At 38.7% G+C, this 20,649-nt stretch overlaps 1 protein-coding gene across 1 annotated transcript in view; it reads left to right on the top strand.

Moving 5' to 3' along the window:
* The window catches only part of LOC140486206 (glycerol kinase), a 110,467-nt gene extending 89,818 nt beyond the window's left edge, over window positions 1-20,649 (top strand). Inside the window, exons 18-19 of the mRNA XM_072585024.1 lie at window positions 13,413-13,493; window positions 16,861-20,649. Coding sequence (XP_072441125.1) covers window positions 13,413-13,493; window positions 16,861-16,877 — 98 coding nt within the window. The 3' untranslated portion in view covers window positions 16,878-20,649. The remainder of the gene's footprint in view (window positions 1-13,412; window positions 13,494-16,860) is intronic.

Raw genomic sequence — 20,649 nt, 5'->3', positions numbered from 1 at the left:
AGCCATACCTGAATTAATTTCTAAAAAAGTTTTCAATTCTTGAGAGAAGTACTTTACAAATTTACTATCTTTCATTAGGAAGGGGTCCATACGCCAATGCCGAGGGGATGTCCCATTGTTCCTCGCCTTAGTTTCCATATATACAGCAGCGTGGTCGGAAATTGCTGTACTACCTATTTTACAGGATGATATGGAATTTTTAAAAATCGAGGGGGCAAAAAAATTATTAATTCTGGTATGACATTTATGTGGATTGGAGTAGAAAGAAAAATCTCTGCCCTGTGGATGAAGACATCTCCATACATCTACTAATCCTAATTCTTTGTTCAGATCCACCAATTGTCTAGATCTGGGAGATACTCTTGCAGTACTCTTGGGAATCCTAACTATTTCCGGATCCATAATTCAATTAAATTCTTCCCCCTATAATTGTATGACTGGCACCAAGAGCCATCACTTTTGAAAAGGCTTCCGTTATAAATTTAAAGGGGTGTTCCAGGGGGCAGTACAAATTTAAAATCCCATATTCCTCTCCATTTATGAGGGCTTTAATCAAAATATATCGTCCAGATTCGTCTTTTATCTGATTTAGGATTTTGAAAGGGAAATTCTTCTGAGCAAGAATAACAACTCCCCTGCTTTTTGAGCTAAAAGAAGAAAAAAAGGCCTGATCAAATCCACCCTGTCGTAATTTCAAGTGTTCTTTATTCGACAGGTGCGTCTCCTATAGGAGAGCTATATCAACTCTTTCTTTCTTAAGATTTGATAATATTTTCTTCCTTTTGACTGGCGAATTACTCCCCTTGACATTCCAGGTGCACCACTTAACCGACTGATCAACCATAATCATCTGAGCAAATCAGAGACCCCTCGGGATGGGAAATCCTATCCCCGAACATCCCAAGCATAAAGTATATAAAATTTACAAAAATAAAGGCTCTCTAATACACTCATAACAGTATAATAAAAAACTATTTCTAAATAAAAAAAAATAAACGTATCTAAGTAGAGATTTTCCCTCTTGTTCCCAGGGGGTGTTACTTCCTCTCCAAAAGTCCATCATATCCTCTCCCAACCAATGACCCACCCTTGACCCAGGCGCTCCTCAATAAAATGAGGAGAATTCAGATATAATACAAAGCTAGAGTTAACAGTGAGCACCCTACCCCTGCCCATATTTGGTAATGTTAATACCATATATAAACATATAACTATAAAATTACAACCTCAACAAATAATATTTAAATATAATAATACAAAATAACAAGGGAGAAACAACCCCGCTCCTAAAGACAGAGGTAAAATAGAATAAGTTAACCACCTCCCCCCACCAACACCAACCAAACCCCCCAGCTTATACACACACATACACATATATAGCGATCCGAAGTTATACACGGATCCTTCATGGTTAAAGCGTAGCGTCGCTGGGTAGCGTAAGGAGTAATGAATATTTAAGTCCCTTAAACGCTTCTTCGCCTCGTCGAATGCCTTCCTCTTTCGGACCAGAACTGGAGAAAAGTCCTGGAATAACATGATCTTGGAACCTTTATAGATCATAGCTTGGGGGTCTTTTCCAAGATTTCTAGAAGCTTCTAGGAGTATCTGCCTCTCCCTATAGCTCTGCAGCTGGAACAGGACCAGGCGTGGGCACTGGTTCGAGCCGGGCCCGCGTATTGCGACCCGGTAGGCCCGTTCTACCCTTACCTGGCCTGATCCAGCCTCCAGATTTAAAAGCTGTGGCAGCCACTGATCAAGAAACGCTGTAAGCTGGCCTTCCTCTTCCCATTCGGGAAGGCCCAGCAAATGAATATTTTTTCAACGACCTCGATTATCGAGGTTGTCAATGTAAATCTCTAAGGTCTGAACTCGCTGTTCAAGAGTCCGGACCTGATCCACGGCCGATTGCGCTGTAGTTTCGGAGGTCGCGGCCTTTAGCTCCGCCCCTCCTACTCGGCACTCGATTTCCTGGATGTCTCGGTCGTGCTTCTGCTGAGAGTGAATGAGTCCCATCGATTTCAGGATTCTTCAATAAAAGCGTCGATCTTCGCATCCAGTTTGGAGATCATTTCTACAAGGCTTGTCACTGTAGGTAAGTCCCCCAGGGCGGCTGTGGACGCCTCTGCTGCAGCTGGAGAGGGTGGGGGAGGGGGTCCTGCCTGCTGAGAGCTGCGGGCTCCCTTCCTTTTGGTCATTTTTACTAAATATTAGATTGTTTAAATTTAATAAATTAAACAGCTATTATAAATGATTTGGTGAGTGTGGTGGGGGTGGATGACCCACTTTACCCAAGTCTTGGGAGGAGCACTATAGACTCAGACTTGCTGGGTCGCCACCATCTTAAATCCCCCCACAGTGGCGTTTTTGATAAGGGATAGCATTACAGCTGTGCTGAGGGAGGATATTCCTGGAAATATATCCAGGGAAGTTATTGGGTGGAACTGAGAAATAAGAAAGGGATGATCACCTTATTGGAATTGTATTATAGACCCCTAATAGCCAGAGTGAAATTGAGAAACAAACTTGTAAGGAGATCACAGCTATCTGTAAGAATAGTAGGGTGGTTATGGTAGGGGATTTTAACTTTTCAAACATCGACTGGGACTGCCATAGTGTTAGGAATTTATTAAGTGTGTACAAGAAAATTTTCTGATTCAGTATTTAGATGTTCCGACTAGAGAAGGTGCAAAACTTGACCTACTCTTGGGAAATAAGGAAGAGCAGGTGACTGAGGTGTCAGTAGAGGAGCACTTTGGGGCCAGCGACCATAATTCCATTAGATTTAAAATAGTGATGGAAAAGGATAGACCACATCTAAATGTTGAATTCTAAATTGGAGAAAGGCTAATTTTGGTGGTATTAGGCAAGAACATTCAAAAGCTGATTGGGCACAGATGTTTTGCAGGTAAAGGATCAGCTGGAAAATGGGAAGCCTTCTGGAATGAGATAACGAGAATCCAGAGAAGGTATATTCCTGTCAGGGTGAAAGGGAAGGCTGGATGACTAAAGAAATTGAGGGTTTGGTTAAGAAAAAGAAGGAAGCATATGTCAGGTATAGACAGGATAGATCGAGTGAATCCTTCGAAGAATATAAAGGCAGTAGGAGTATATTTAAGAGGGAAATCAGGAGGACAAAAAGGGGACATGAGATAGCTTTGGCAAATAGAATTAAGGAGAATCCAAAGGGCTTTTACAAATACATTAAGGACAAAAGCGTAACTAGAGAGAGAATAGGGCCCCTCAAAGATCAGCAAGGCAGCCTTTGCGTGGAGCTGCAGAAAATGGGTTGGATAGTAAACGAGTATTTTGCGTCAGTATTTATTGTGGAAAAGGATATGGAAGATATAGAATGTCGGGAAATAGATGGTGACAACCTTGCAAAATGTCCATATTACAGAGGAGGAAGTGCTGGATATCTTGAAACGCATAAAGGTAGATAAATCCCCAGGACCTGATCAGATGTACCCTGAAGCTCTGTGAGAAGCTAGAGAAGTGATTGCTGGGCCTCTTGCTGAGATATTTGTATTATCTATAGTCACAGGTGAGGTGCCAGAAGACTGGAGGTTGGCTAACGTGGTGCCATTGTTTAAGAAGGGTGGTAAGGACAAGCCAGGGAACTAAAGTCCAGTGAGCCTGACATCGGTGGTGGGCAACCTGTTTGGAGGGAATCCTGAGGGACAGGATGTACATGTATTTGGAAAGGCAAGGACTGATTAGGGATAGTCAGCATGGCTTTGTGCATGAAAAATCATGTCTCACAAACGTGATTGAGGTTTTTGAAGAACTAACAGAGGATTGATGAGGGCAGAGCGGTGGATGTGATCTATATGGACTTCAGTAAGGCGTTCGACAAGGTTCCCCATGGGAGACTGATTAGCAAGGTTAGATCTCATGGAATACAGGGAGAACTAGCCATTTGGATACAGAACTGGCTCAAAAGTAGAAGACAGAGGTTGGTGGTGGGAGGGTTGTTCTTCAGAGTGGAGGCGTGTGACCAGTGGAGTGCCGCAAGGATCAGTGCTGGATCCTCTGCTTTTTGTCATTTACATAAATGATTTGGATGCGAGCATAAGAGGTCCAGTTAGTAAGTTTGCAGATGACACCAAAATTGGAGGTGTAGTGGACAGCGAAGAGGGTTACCTCAGATTACAACAGGATCTTGACCAGATGGGCCACTGGTCTGAGAAGTGGCAGATGGAGTTTAATTCTGATAAATGTGAGGTGCTGCATTTTGGGAAAGCAAATCTTAGCAGGACTTATACACTTAATGGTAAGGTCCTAGGGAGTGTTGCTGAACAAAGAGACCTTGGAGTGCAGATTCATATCTCCTTGAAAGAGGAGTCGCAGGTAGATAGGATAGTGAAGAAGGCGTTTGGTATGCTTTATTTTCTTGGTCAGAGTATTGAGTACAGGAGTTGGGAAGTAATGTTGCGGCTGTACAGGACGTTGGTTAGGCCACTAATGGAATATTGTGTGCAATTCTAGTCTCCTTCCTATCGGAAAGATGTTGTGAAACTTGAAAGGGTTCAGAAAAGATTTACAAGGATGTTGCCAGAGTTGGAGGATTTGAGCTATAGGGAGAGGCTGAACAGGCTGGGGCTGTTGTCCCTGGAGCATCAGAGGTTGAGGAGTTTACAAAATTATGAGAGGCGTAGATAGGATAAATAGACACAGTCTTTTCCCTGGGGTTGGGGTGTCCAGAACTAGAGTGCATAGGTTTAGGGTGAGAGGGGAAAGATATAAAACAGACCAAAGGGGCACCTTTTTCACACAGAGGATGGTACGTAAATGGAGTGAGCTGCCAGAGGAAGTGGTGGAGGCTGGTACAATTGCGACATTTAAAAGGCATTTGGATGGGTAAATGAATAGGAAGGGTATTTGAATAGGAAGGGTTTGGAGGAATATGGGCCGGGTGCTGACAGGTTGGGATATCTGGTTGGCGTGGATGGGTTGGACTGAAGGGTCTGTTTCCATACTGTACATCTCTATGACTCTATTTCAGGGGTGTGAATGGTTGTGCTTTAAGGTTTTCTTGGCAGCTGGGGTGTGAATTGGTACCAGGTGGGGAGAAGTGGTTAGGGCATTTTGAGGTGAACAGCAGGTTTTCAAACTGGCCAAAGGTGAGATGACAGTATCAGTAAGTGAGTGGGTCACTGTTGTTCTGAAGTGGTGGGAAGGTATGACATCAAATGGGGAGTTGAGGTTGATGTTGTAGATTGGTGGTCAGCTCCAGGGAGTTGGGGGTGGACTTCTCTTAAGTTGGTGTTTTGCTGTTTGTGGGATGAGGTTGGGGTGCTGGTGGGGCCTGGGAGATGTAAGAGGATGGGCAAGGTGTAGTTTGGGGAAGTGTGGTAAATTGGGGATTCAACTTGATGTTTACCCAAGAGTTAGACTTGCTATTTTATGATCTTCCTGGTAACTAGTAACTTAATGGAATCAAAACCCTCTGAATTCTCCCATTTCAAATGGTTTTCTTTGCAGCATTATAGATGCAGGGAAATTGCTAAGCAGAATCTTAATTTCCTGGGCATTACCCATGGAGTCTCCTGCTACTGGAATTCCAAAAGGTCCCAACAGGCAATTTAGTTTGCACTGCTCCCATGTCTATCTATCCATTGAAATATTTGGGCCATTGTATTCCTTATCTGGCATAGCAAAAGAAAAAACAAGAAACTGTTAACAATAAAGACCTTTTAGAATATATAATACCTGATGGTCAGTTTCTCAGACTTATTCTTACTGACTTGTGCAGGGTGCATTTACTTGAACAATGAAAGACGACAAATAATATTTAAGAGTTTAGTACCATGGTAAAGTAAAATTAAAATAGTATTCCACCAACATCTAAATTTTTATAAAATCTTAAAGTCCGAGAAACAATTTCCAAGTGGATATTAATTCTGTCACTCAAAAACATTTTTCCAAAAATTTCCCTGCCATTGATGTTAGACTCACTGGCCTGCAGTTCTCTTAATACTATTCTTGAATAATGGTGTCACTTCATCTCTCTTCCAGTTATCTGGCATTTTTCTTATGGTCATAGAAGATTTGAAAATTAACATTAGGTCCCCTGAAATCTCCTTCCTTGCTTACCGCAATAGCCTGGGATACATTTCATCAGGGCCTGGAAGTTTCTCCAGTTTTAAGTCTGCTAAAACAGCTAATATCTTTTCCCTTTCAATGCTAATTCTTTGAAAATTTTCACAGTCCACCTCCCTGATTTCTATACCTGCACCATTGTTCTTGGTTATAAATACTGATGCAAAGTACTCATTCAAACCATCTTCTGGCTTCATATACAGCTTGCCAGTTTAGATCTTAATGGTCCTATTCTTTCCTTGATTATTCTCTTACACCAAATATATTTATAAATGACCTTCTGTATTTTACTTTATTTTACCCATTAGTGTTTTTTTTTGTGTACCTGTTCTTCACTCTCCTAATTTCTTTTTTAAGGAGGTCTCCTGCTTGCACTTTTTATGCATCTCAAGCCCACATTCTTTTTTTAGTTCTTTGTGTCTGCCATAAGCTGTCCTTTTTTTAATTATCCATTCATGTTTATTCCTCAATAGTCAGGGTTCACTGGATCTGTTGGTTCTCACCCTTTGCTTTTGTGGGAACTTGTTCTCGCTACTTTATTTTTGTATAACTCTCACTGGTCTATCTGCCTATTCCTATACTAGCCAACTCAGTGAATTCTTGTTGCAGATCACCATCCCTGTTTTTTTTTCCCTACGTCATTGTACGAAGGTTTACCATGATCTCTGACTGGTTGCCATCCCTATTTAGAATGCCATGCAGCTTTCAGTGACATCCTTGACCCTAGCTCCAAGAATGCAACAAACCGCTACATTCTACCCCTTACACTGAGTCACCTCTACTATTATTGTTGTTTCTCAGTTTCTCCCCACCTTTGGCTTGTGTACCTTGCCTCTCGCTTCAGTCCTCAGAGAAACCATGACCATTTTCCAACAAAGGTATTATTGAGGGAGATGGACTCTGGGATTTTACCTTGCCTCCTTTCTTTTTATCTGGTGATCACCCATTCTTACTCTGATTTCACTTGCTTAAACAATAGAGTGTCCCATCTTAAACGTGCTATCCATTTGACTCCCAGCCTCTTCAATACATCACTGTGCCTACCCTTGATATTCAAATTCTGATACTCAGCACTAAAGCTGTTCAAACTGATGGTATTTCCTGCAAATATGGTCATCCAGACTGCCAAGAGCACATAAAACCTTTCACAAATGCAATACACTGGACTTGAGCTTATTTGCCATATCTGAAGTTAATTTATACTTAATTAAAAGATTAAGCCAAGTAAAAAGAGAAAGAAAAGTTTTTAAGTTTCTTGCAATATTAACTCTAAATTGTAGATGAGTAGAATTCTATAAATTTTCACCCTGACTAACATCAGCTTCCTGGCCTGTGCCGATGAATTCTTATTTTCCTTGTACTGGTTTAAACATTTACACTTTCCAATAATTTCTGGGATTTAAACACAGTGCCTAACCAAAGCTGTTCAACAACCAGTCAGTTCTCAACTTCCTGTGATACCACTCTTACATTTCCTTTCCAACTTAGCCAAGCAATTTAGGATGTGTTCTCCTACACAGGCTGACTCCACCCACTTCAGAAGTTAGGTAAAAGATTCCCGAGTTATTGCTCAGGAAACATACTAGCATGCAGGTACAACTCCATTTACAGTGAAAGGCCTGGAGCCTCAGCCATTCTTTATTCGTAGCTCAGCTAAGGTGCTCCCCACAGGTCAAACTTCACTTGCCCCCCAATATCATAAGTATGAAAACTCTGAATATCATACCTGAATTGATGAAGTTTGCAGGAGAATCTCCCACCCTACATCGAAAAATACCAGGACCTACTCAGCCACATAGTCTCATCTTGGCTTCTTTGTGCCAATCTGTTCAAGGGTTATGGACAGGTGTAAGGAGCACCATGAGAGTAGATATAGCAATCCTTTTTCCCTGAAAGAAAGAGGATGGAGGTAAGGATTTCCTAGTTGGGGTCCTGATTAGTTGGTTGAGGTCAGTGGTACAGAGCATTTGACCCCATGCTCCTTCAGACCTCTCAAGCCCATATTCAGCAAGGAGTCCTGTGTTTGTTTCTCATTTCTGCCTCCCAGGTGAAAGAACAGGCAAATTTAGGTAATGATTGTCTTCTCAGTGAGGTATAGTGCATTGTTCCAATTCACATTGCTAACCTTAAGTAGTTTGGAAGACCAGGTAAAGACAAGAAATAGCAACAATGGTCCACCAAATAGATTTTTACAACAGTCAGGAATAGCTGGCATTGGTAACCCTTGTTAGTCTAACTTTAAAACTGCATAATTGTTAATTGAATTTAAATTGAACCATTTGCCATTGTGGGATTTGAAACCCTGACCCCAGAGATTAGCCTGAGCCTCTGGATTACTTGATATTACCACTATTTGACTGGTTATTGGATTACTGACATTACTACTTTGCTGTTCTCTCTCCAGTGGTTTCAGGAAAGCTTGTGAAGGGTGATGAAACTGAAAAATTACTGGAAAAACTAGCTAACCTGATTAACCAATTTTTGTTTTTTTTTCATAAGCATACTACTTGATGTTTTAATTAAAGATGTAGTGTATCCACAGTCAGAAACTCAGCCATTTAATTTAAAAAATGATATTGGAGCATAAAATTAAACAGGAAAACCTCGTGGTAGTTGGAAATGAAGGAAAGAAGACTAAATTAAAAATTCAAAGAAAAGGTGTGAACAAGGGAATGAAAAGTTAGCAATACTGACAGTAAACATTAATGATGAAAAAAAAGGAAAAGCATGCTTTGAGGGAGAGTGGAACAACTGTGTTCAGTGCTGATACTGTACAGCTGCAAAGGGGCTGTGGAGCTAAATATGAAAACTTCAAAATGAAATTCCTGGAAAGGAATTAGGCTAAATAATAAATTGAGAAAATGATGAATCAGATAAAAAGAAGTGTCAAAGCCTTTTTCTTAATGGAGTTTTTAAAGTAGCTAAAACAGATTTTACTTGACAGAAAAATGAATTGCTTGCATAAAAGGCAATCATATTAAATGTGTCTCTTGATAAAGAAACCTAAAAAGTTCAATCATGGAGAAGATTTCAAAGTTAAGAATGATCCTGAATTTATACAAGTTGAGGTAAATTCAATTGTTGTGAAGAACAACTGAGATATTTGGATTTTTCAAGTCTGAAACATTAAAAATGCAATGTTGGAAGAAGATGGAGATCAAAAGTTGAAAACTAAATCAAGTACTCTGTGGGAAGCTAGGGAAGCTATTGCTGGGTGCGTTGCTGAGATATTTGTATCATGGATAGACACAGCTAAGGTGCTGAAAGACTGGAGGTTGGCTAATGTTTAAGAAAGGTGGTAAGGACAAGTTAGGGAACTGTAGACCAGTGAGCCTGATGTCGGTAGTGGGCAAGTTGTTGGAGAGGATCCTTACGGACAGGATTTACACATATTTGGAAAAAGGCAAGGACTGATTAGAGATAGTCAGCATGGTTTTATGCATGGGAAATCATGTCTCACAAACTTGATTGAGCTTTTTGAAGAAGTAACAAAGAATTGATGAGGGCAGAGCAGTGGACGTGATCTATATGGACTTCAGTAAGGCATTCATCAAGGTTGCCTGTGGGAAACTAGTTAGCAAGGTTAGATCTCATGGAATACAAGGAAAACTAACTATTTTGATACAGAACTGGCTCGAAGATAGAAAACAAAGGGTGATGGAGGGTTGTTTTTCAGACTGGAGGCCTGTGACTAGTGGAGTGCCACAAGGATCGGTGCTGGGTCCACTACTTTTTGTCATTTATATAAAAGATTTGGATGTGAACGTAGGACATCGAAGAACGTTACCTCAGATTCCAATGCAATCTTGATCAGATGGGCCAATGTGCTGAGGAGTGGCAGATAGAGTTTAATTTAGATAAATGTGAGCTGCTGCATTTTGGAAAAGCAAATCAGAGTAGGACCTATACACTTAATGGTAACATCCTAGGGTGTGTTGCTGAACAAAGAGACCATAGAGTGCAAATTCATAGTTCCTTGAAAGTGGAGTCACAGGTAGATAGGATAGTGAAGAAGGCGTTTGGTATGCTTTCCTTTATTGTTCAGAGTATTGAGTACAGGAGTTGGGACGTCATGTTGCAGCTGTACAGGACATTGGTTAGGCCACTTTTAGAATATTGCGTCAATTCTGGTTTCTTTCCTGTCAGAAAGATGTGAAACTTGAAAGCGTCAGAATAGATTTACAAGGGTGTTGCCAGGGTTGGAGGATTTGAGCTATAGGGAGAGGCTGAATAAGCTGGGGCTGCTTTCCCTGGAGCATTGGAAGCTGAGGGGTGACCTTATAGAGGTTTATAAAATCATGAAGCGCATGGATAGGGTAAATAGACAAAGTCCTTTCCCTGGGGTCGAGGAGTCCAGAACTAGAGGACATAGGTTTTAGGTGAGAGGGGAAAGATATAAAAGTGACCTAAGGGGCAACTTTTTCATGCAAAAGGTGGTACATGTATGGAATGAGCTGCCAGAGGAAGTGGTGGAGGCTGGTACAATTGCAACATTTAAAAGGCATCTAGATGGCTGTATGAATGGGAAGGGTTTAGAGGGAAATGGCCCAAGTGCTGGCAAATAAGACTAGATTAGGTTGGGATATCTGGTAGGCATAGATGAGTTGGACCAAAGGGTTTGTTTCTGTGCTGTACATCTGTAGGACTGTATAAGTATTTCACGGCCTGCTTCAAAAAGTGAAATTCCTGAAGACAATTTACTCTGAATCTTTAAAGGAAACTGCTGTAACCAGAGGGTAAAAAGCAGTGTGACATGGAATTTTTTCTTGAATTCCAATTCAAAACCAACGACACCCAGAAAATAAATGGCTTCTTTCATTCAGCAATATTGTACTTTGCAAAATTAACCATTAAACAAAGTTCATCCAATACATTTGTTTCCATCACAAGGGTCAAGTCTATACACAATCTAAAGCAGATTTTTAATGACAATATGAAGAATTAAAAACTCTGGCACAATCTGCTAATCAAATACTAAAGACTTATTTGGTGGAGTTTGTTGGTACAGCCATCACACTAAAAAATGTGCATGTTGGCATTGTCCAAAATATTTAGTGGCTGGACAGCAATCTCACTTGGCAGCTGGAGATCCTATGGCAGCCCCATGTCACTCCATTTAGGAGAGGCCTGCCACATCATGTGCCAGCTGTCAAGAGCTGCCAGCCAGTTAGAGGCCAGATGTTCTATTGAACAATGGTAGCACTAGGGAGAGACAGCCAACTAAGAAATAAGATCATGGATTGTCAAAAGCCAAAGATGAATGAAGATAGAGGGGTTTCACTCTGGGTGAGCTATGGTGGAAGAGCTGATTGGTACAGTAGCAGGGACAGGGTTTGGCTCTCAGTGGTTGCTCCCATCTGAGTGCCTGTTCCCTCAGTCAAGCACGTATTGTCTTTGAATGAGAGAGGGCAAACAAACAGACTCTGATTAAAATATAGAGTCAAAGGAAAATAGAGTTGCAACCTCGGTCAGATCAGCCATGACCTTATTTAATTGTGGAACAAACCTAAGGTGCTAAAGATCTACCATTTTTCTTAATTTGAATATTTGTTATTCTTGCCGGCCACTGTGTTAATACCAGTAAAGGTGGGATAAAGCTCTTAAGTTGATATTAATTAGCAGTAAAGTGGGAAAATAGTGACCTTGGGCATTCCCATCATGGACTAAATTGGGATGGTGTGGGAAGAAGGTAGCATCCTCACTTCTGTCTAATGAATTGCCTTCTTAATCACCAGTTTACGATGAGGAAGGGTATTAAATCCTACCGAATGCGATTGCAGTTCCCTTGTCAAAAGCTTAAAGAATAAAAGCCAGCAACAATGTCTTAAAGTCAGAGAAACAGATTAAGTTTTGTTAAATTTTGAAATAACTTTATATATTTGTGAATTTATATATATTGATCTTGTTTTGTAAATACGATACACATCCGAGAAGCAGGAGAATTGGTGTTTCAGGCATAAGCCCTTCATCAGGAATAATGTTAAGAACCTATTTCAAACACAGTCATAAGAGAATCCTTATCAGAGTAAAGCTCTCTTTTTCCAAGGAAATGCAAAGTATATGATCAAGAAAATATGTAACATCTTTCAGAAGCACTGAAGAATTTTCACAATTGCAAAGGGATCAATTGCGATTTTCTTTAAGAAGAAGAAATTCTGGTCCATGTAACCAGAGCTCACAGGAAGTAAATGTAGCCAGGCACAAAGAGCTACAAGCAGAGGAGTTAGAGGACGAAGGCAAGGATATAGACAGAAAATTCTTGAGGATAGGAAGCAAGTCACTCTCAGACAGAGGTCAGTTTTTCTGTCTGGCTAAAAAGGTTCAAAACCTGGAAAGCTGAGTGAATATCTTGAAGATGTTAAAGAGCTGGATGTTTTTTCAGAAGTGGTCAAAATGGGGTATTTGTCGGTTGGTGGAAAAGAAACTGGAAAACTACATCATCTCAGGTCTATTGTAACATGATGGAGAAAAGATTTGTGTTCTGTACCATGTCAACAATGATGGTACCCCCATGATCTTGAATGTGAATCTTGTTGTCTAACAGGACACCCAATCTACCCGTATGAGTAAAGAACAATGTATGTTTGAAACGTTTTGGTTGCATAATGCTACATGTGCTGAAGGGGAATGCATGTGATTGGGTAAATGTATTTTTGTTATATCAATTATTTAAAGTTAAATTTATTTTGAAGTACTATTTCCCATTCATTCATGTGATTGATATTGATTTTGTTTAATTTTGTAGTAAAATCCACAGAAAGTTGCAACATAATGACAATGTTTTCATTTGGTGGTTTTCAGTAATTATAGGGGGACATATTGATAGATGATGATCATTGATTACCACCGAGAACTTAAAAGGTCAATTTGTTTAAGGTATTTTTACTGAGCTGGATAGAGGTCAACTAGTCAAAAAATGATCACTTCATTCTATAATTGTTTTGGGAATCCTAATAAAAGTGTCTATCATAGTTTTGAGTATGTTCGCCAAACTGGGAAGTTGATTTGCAGATGTTTTGTTCTCTGTCTAGGTAACATCATCAGTGCTTTAGAGCCTCCTGTGAAATGCTGATGTATTGTGTCTTCTGGAATGTATTTAGTTCAGTTCCTATTACTTCTAGTTGTTCATTGTACTGGCCAGTATATTGGGTCTAGTTTTATGTGCTTGTTGATGGAATCCATGCATGAGTGTCATGTTTCTGGAAATTCTCTGGCTGTTCTCTATTTGGCTTGTCCTATGATCTAGTGTCTACAAATGATCATTTAAAAATAATATTTAGATTACCTAATGAGCATAATTTTTAAATCTTCAGAAAGTAACCAACGTTTTGCTAAGTGGAAGCTAGCTGTTGAAAAATCACGAGGCTGGGAAAACACAGAAAATGATGGCAGTGGTAAGAATTAATTTTATAATGGTTATGGTGAATACTGAGCAAGATTGTGGCAAAACACACAAAGACATTGACATGGTCAAATATTCAGCATTTCGCAGTGGGACCATATAGAAATCCTGATGCAGCTGACTCCAGGAAATTACCTTGGAAACTGAAACATCCAGTGGACAATTCTCCTGTGTCTGGAACCTTCTGACAAAGCTCTTAAAAGTTGGAGAATTCAATGTTTCAATCCATTTAAACTTAATAATCACCCAAGAAACGTGAGAAAATTTAAAAACCTACTGTAATTGTTCAGTAACTATTAAACCGTGTCCCCAACATATTGAAACCCGGCACCTGCCCCAACACTCAATACAACCGTTGACCTGAAATTCCAATCCTCGACACCCAACTTCACCACCAGAGCACAGTTTTCAATCCATTGACCAACATTATCTCCAAGAAAGTGAGGAATCTTGTATCCTAGAATTCTGTGATTTTTGTTTATTTTATATGTACTGAATTGTTGGTCCATATTGTTGATTTGTTTTTAATTTATCAGTATGTGTTTGGGTGTCTTTTTTTGTTTTCTACTTCCTTTCACTCCAGCAATGTATGAACATTATACCTCAAACAGGTTTGCTTTTGGAATTTTGAAAAGGAGCACTTGTTGAATCAAGTTCTTCCTATATTGAGTTTGCACTATAACAGAATGAAAGTCATTACCTTTACAAAGTAAAGTTGTTTACAAAGTAAATACCATGTGGTGTAATAAATGGACAATGTCTATTTTTGCACCCCGTTCCAGGAAAAAAAACTTACACTGTAACAAGTAAATTGCCAGCCTATTGACCTTCCTATCATTCATGTTCATATCTGTTGATGATGTTTTGGATAAACACAAATTTAAATGGTGCTCCTACGCCTGAAGCTATGAGAATGTCAAGATGTAGTGACTAATTCCTCATAAAATAATTTGTTCAAACCTATATATGTGATCAAACCTATTCCTATAGTAAGCATAGGCTCAGATTTTATATTTACAATAGTGACAAATTAGCAAATTTCACTGTTGTTACAACTGAAAGACTGGAAGGAATGGGATAGTTGGTGTAAACCATCACCTATTTCTTGGTGGGGCATACTATCGAACTCCCTACAGGTAGCAACCTTTAGAAAGTACTTCAAAAAGAGCTTCCCCTTTTATGCTGTACTTGTCTCTGTGGGAAAGCATCATGAAAAGATATGCCTTGATCCATCTGGTTCTGTTATGCCCTTGAGGGAAGGGAATCTGCAAGCCTTCCTTGGTCTGACCAACATATGACTTCAGGCCCAAAACAATGTGGTCAACTCTTAACTCCCCTCTGAAAACACTGAGCATACTCAATTATACCAAACTGCTAAGAAATCTGAAAAAAGGAATGCAATCAGACCTATCATCTGACACTGACCCAGGCACTAGAGACGACAATCGCAAACTCCGCTCTGTCGATCCTGCAAAGTCCTTCTCACTAACATCTGAGAGCTAGCGTCAAAATTAGGCCAGCTATAGCACAGACAGGACAAGCACAACCTGACATTGTCTGTAAGGTATTATTCTGTGAATATGACTATGTCCCTGACACCACCAACACTGTCCCTAGCCATGTGCTGCGTCATCAGCAGGACAAACACACCAAAGATGATAGCACATAGTCTACTGTTGGGAAGGGGTTACCATGGGAATCCTCAATATTGACTGCAGATACCATGAAATCTTATGGCATCAAATCAAACATAGGCAAGAGAAACTGTTGGTTACCACACCTCACCCTCCCCAGCTGATGAATTATTGCTCCACCACTTGGAAGAAGCATTCACAATGGCAAGGGTGCAGAATGTATTCTGGGTGGGGAATGTCAATGTCAATCACCAAGATGTGGCACATTAGCACCAGTACTGACTGGATTGCAATGTTCTCAAGGGCATAGTTTAAAGTGTGGGTCTGCAATAGCGATGAGGGAGCTAACAAGAGGGAAAGGATACTTGACCTCATCCTCACCAATTTGCTTGCTGCAGACCACATACAGATGAGCCATGATGTTGTTGAATAGGAGAGCAAGCTCAAAGGATCAAATAGCTTCCACCTGGCCCAAAATCCAACGTTCCCATTCCCTGTGAAATCAAATGTGACATAATGAGGGCAAAAATATCACACATAATATATTGTCCATACGGATGTTATCTTGAAAGTATATGGAATTAAATGCTATTCAGGATGTCTACCAATGTATTGGTGATAGTACACATTGTTGCTAATGAAGAGCCACATTCAAGACATAGTGGAAGAAGGTGGCAAAGTGATGTGTGGTTAGCTGCAATCTGGAGATAAATTGAAAAATGAATGGGCCACTGTTCTGAATTTTTGTAACAATACCAGCAATCGCTATTTACAAAGTAACCCAGATTTTTTAATTCAGTAAGATGGATTGTGAAATGATTAGCTTCTGCTCTGGTTTGTGATCTGTGTTAGCAATTTGGTGGTCATTTAATATTTTTGGGTCTTTATTCCTGACTTCTTAATTTTATTTATATGTTTTGCTTTGTGTTTTCTGGTGGGTGGATGTATCTGTTATAGTATGCATTTTATTATCACCCAAAATGTCTGTGCCCTAGAGGAAGAAAGAGTATTTAATGCTGAAGGTGACAGTGCTAGAAAATATAACTCAGATAACTCTTAAGAGAACATATGCTTCTGCATTTGGGGTTTCCTACGCATCTGATTTGGGTTGTAGAGAGAGCACATAATCTCTGTAAGAACATTACATCCCACTCATGTTAATACAGTAAACTGTCTGACAATTTTGATAATAAGTAGCTATGCTGAGAGTTTTGTAATGTTCCAAAGGAGTATTAATTAACCGGTCTGTCTGTATTATTAATTGAACTCTGAGAGGCAAAACTCAGGCCATAATTCTTCCACTGTGCTTGAGTCAATTCTGCATGTTATTACCTTACCAGAGATGGTGAAACCTCACCTTTAAGCATATGCTGTTGGTTTTAGGTGGTTAAACCTTCATCATAACTCTGTGTATTTGCAAGTGCTGAAGAAATTGACTTGACCCTCTGCAACAAAACAATCTGGATTAGGGAAGCATGCATGTTTCATATTGTGCTGATAAAACTCTAATATAGATAATTTAATGGCTTGATTGAGGACTCAACATAATGATGAATATCTACATTTATCAGTCAGCTTGGGATCCTCTTGTGGCGCAGAGGTAATGTCCCTAACCCTGAGCCTAGAAATCCGAGTTCAAGTACTATGTGTTCCAAAGGTGTGTAATTATATCTGAGTCCAAAACACATTCGCTATGTAATTCACTGTTTTTCTTTTTCTTTCTAGGCACTGGAGAGTGCTGATAGAAGCAACATAACTGGATAAAAAGATACAGTGTAGTGCTTGAAATGCTTGAGAATTCTACATTTAAAAAATGAATTACCAGCATTATTTCCTTATTAAAAGTATGCCTTGTGGTGTCTGGGCATACAGCTTTAATTGAAAGTGCCTTTTTCAGTATGATCGCAACACAATAATATAAATACATATTTCAGAACGCACAAAAAATAAGTTATTGAAATAGGAATTGCAATGGAAAATCAAATGTGGTGAAGCAAATTCAAAGAAACATATTATGGAGTTACCAAATGTACTATCTATTCTTTAACGTTCAGGATTTGCAATTTTGCACATACAAACTGTGACTGTACTTCACTGACTGCTTTGGTGCCTGATTCTTTCCAGAAGCTATTGATTGTAATTGGATTAAATTGCAGCAGTAGATTATTTTCTTGATTTACTAAAGCACCCTTGCTGAAAAGGATAAGGAATAAGGATAGCATTAAATGCCAGTTCAATAAAAGGCCAGTTTGGAAGTAAGAATATGGAAATACTCAGCAATACCCACTTCCCACAAATGAATTTTTAAAAACTAGATGGAAAGATAGGATGGGCAAGACAAAAGAATAGTATAGATGCTGACTGTAAAGTTAAAGTATATCTTGAAATTATCTACAGGATTAATTTAAAAGCAGGCACATGCTACCACAGTTGCTTCTGAGACTATTAAAAAGTAATGTGATTCAGAACAAATTAATTTTCTTTCAAAATGTAGATAAAAATCTTGTTAATTGGCACATATATAATTAGTACAGGTTACTCTTTCTTAATACAAATTAAGCATTTACTTTTGAGCAGAATTGAGACAATTTACTCAATTGGGGGTTTTCAACCAGATTTCTATGGTAGGTAGGTTTCAAAGAAAATCCTGTACATCTTACAAATATAAAAATTATGCCAATCAAAATCCAAGTTGGGAAAAAATGGCCGGGATGCATTTTCTATGAAGGAATGGTGTCCAGTGATTGTGTATCAAAGGTGGCAGTTTCTCTGTAGTTGCACAGATTTGGCTGAAGTGTAAAGAGAGAGCATAAGGGAAGAGAGCAGAGGCAATTGGTGTTGGATACACAGAGCGATTGATTGTGGGGCATGTGTGGATATAGAACTTAAAACATCATGACCATGTTTGTAAAATGGTTACTTATGATGTTTCAGAAGCAGAAATTAGCAAAGGCTAAACTTGTGCGGGATGTGGTATTCCACAAAATACCACAATTTTTTTTAAGTGTGCATGGAATTTCTATGTGCAACTGTCATTTAACCCTGGTCAAGACAGAGCTTGTCATAATTGCTGTGCAACTCAATAGATTGTTGCAGATTTTGAAATGTACTATGTGACTTTATAATTCCATAAATGAATTTGGAAGAGTGGGAGCAATACAGTAGATTAACTGTCTGCCCTGCAATTGGAAATTAAAATTGTGATCAGTCATATTTATACAGTATATGCATTTTTGAAAAATGCTTATTTAGGTGCAAAGAACTTGCACATTGGAAGGATGATTACATGAGATTTCTCTGGTTAGTCAGCAAATGAAGAAGACAGAATTGCAATCCCAAAAAGAGAAAGACTGGAGGATAACAGGTTGTAAATAAAACAAAAAGTAATATATATTTTTAATTTTTTAGATTGAAAAATAATAATTTCTTACAGGTGGAATGTCTTAATTCAGGGTTGGAGTTGGGATGGGGGTATAGGTGATGTTCAGAAACACAAAGGTTTGAGGGACTCTGAACCAGATAATCCAAGTTAATGACTTCTAAGTACTTGAATGACTTTAAAAACATGTTAACAACAATCTGATGGGTTTTAGAAAATTGCACATTTGGTTTCACCTTATTTTCTCCAAACTTTAATTTAACAGCAACGGGAAAAGTCATCAAAGTCTATGCAAAGAGTTAATTACCTTTTTTTTCAGGATTCAGTCTTTTACTGTTATAAACGGTTCAACAAACTATATTTGCAGGTCATATAATGCCAGCAAATTAGAATTCTTTAATCTCAACAGTGAACCTGAAATCTAACAAAGACCTCAAGAACATGAAGTTATAATTATGTGGTACAGATTTAATTTATTTTGGATTATAGGACTTTTGATCAATTATGGCAGAAGATACAATAATAATTGATTTGTGATGAAAGCACAGACTATCATACTTCTAAAAATCCTCCCCAAAGTGAATAAAACAGTAAATATACAAAATCTGAAATACTTAACTGCTTCAAAACTTTACCTCTAACTGCAGGGAATCAGTTAGCTCATTTGGCTGGTTTGTGTTGAAGAGTGACAGCAACAGCGTGGGTTAAATTTTCACACCAGCCGATGTCATTGTGAAGGTTTCACTTTCTCCACCTCACCTAAGGTGACCCTCAGGTTAAACTCATCACTGATTGTCTCTCTCTATGTGAGAGTAGCCCCGTGGTCTTCTGGGATAATGACAATTTTACCTTTACTTTTATATATAACTGCACACTGCTGAAAAGCTTCATGTTGGCAATCAATTGCACAGGTAAAATTGTGTCTGAATAAAAATATTAAATAGCTGTTAGGCTGACACTGACTGAGCAGCCGTTTTAGAATCCCAATTGAATCTGGAATTGCCACAAACAGCAAAACCTATGAGAACAAAGTAACTTTACTTCCTGCAGTCATAAAGAAATAGTGTATGTGTTACCTATAAAATTAGTATAGGTTTGATGGGAAAAATCCTTTGATATATCTTGTCAGGTGCCAAAAAAGGTATGTGTCCTTTTCACCTCTCTGTGCTTCACAGTGCAATTACAAATCCAGTCAAACAGTAAGATGCATTTTTTTCTCATTTGTTTTTCAAACTTCTAGTGAGTGGTCAGAGGCTTTAAATTTCATCAACAGCATTCTCATGCCAGAACCCGAGCATCACTTTAGATTTAAAGAATCCTGCTTGCTGGAAGTTGGATCTTGGGAGAGTACAGTTCATTATATAGTTAAAGATTTACATTTAGCCTTATGACTTCACAACAAATTAGAAATGAATTAATCCAACTGATGCTACTTCTCAGGAGTACAAGTTTGATTTAAGAATATTTCATTGAATTTCCTTCTGGAATTGCTTAAGCTGCTATAAAATTATCCAACAGTATATTTCAATGTACCCAGAGTCAGTACTCTACATGCATGATAAGGTACTGTGCAACTGAGTCTCCTAATTCAAGTGAATCTACAGTCAGGATTATCCAATGAATATGGTAATGATGAATACATATGAATGATGCAGTGTTGAGAGGTGTGAATTAGCATGCTTTTTTCAAAACGCTTTAAAGGAATGAATAGAATAGGGATTACTCAAAATATTCATTTAAATTACCTATCCTGAAATAAACCTAAGTGAAAATGGGGGAGATTAATTTTTAAAGAGGAAAATGTAATTATTAGTTAAAATAGTTACATTGATCTTAAATGTTTATTTGAGATGCTGATTTCAATGTACAAATATTTTATTTTAAGCTTGTATTGATAAATTTCATGAAATATTTAATAAAAATGTAGTTCTTCACTTCTGTGTTATTCATTTAACAATTTTTCAGTTAATGGAAATCATAATCTCTACTCAACATGGTTGAAAAGGCACATTTCTGTGTCTGTAAAAGCAAATGTGCTACTTAAAATCTGGCTTAATTTGTCTTCTTAGATTTTGACATTTATGTTCATAATATTATTAAATATTTCATTTCCAAAAACATTGTCACAAGGAGAA

Source organism: Chiloscyllium punctatum, chromosome 15, assembly GCF_047496795.1.
Source record: "Chiloscyllium punctatum isolate Juve2018m chromosome 15, sChiPun1.3, whole genome shotgun sequence".
Classification (NCBI taxonomy): Eukaryota; Metazoa; Chordata; class Chondrichthyes; order Orectolobiformes; family Hemiscylliidae; genus Chiloscyllium; species Chiloscyllium punctatum.
Note: the sequence above shows the minus strand (reverse complement) of the source record. Positions and strands in the feature narration are given on the sequence as shown.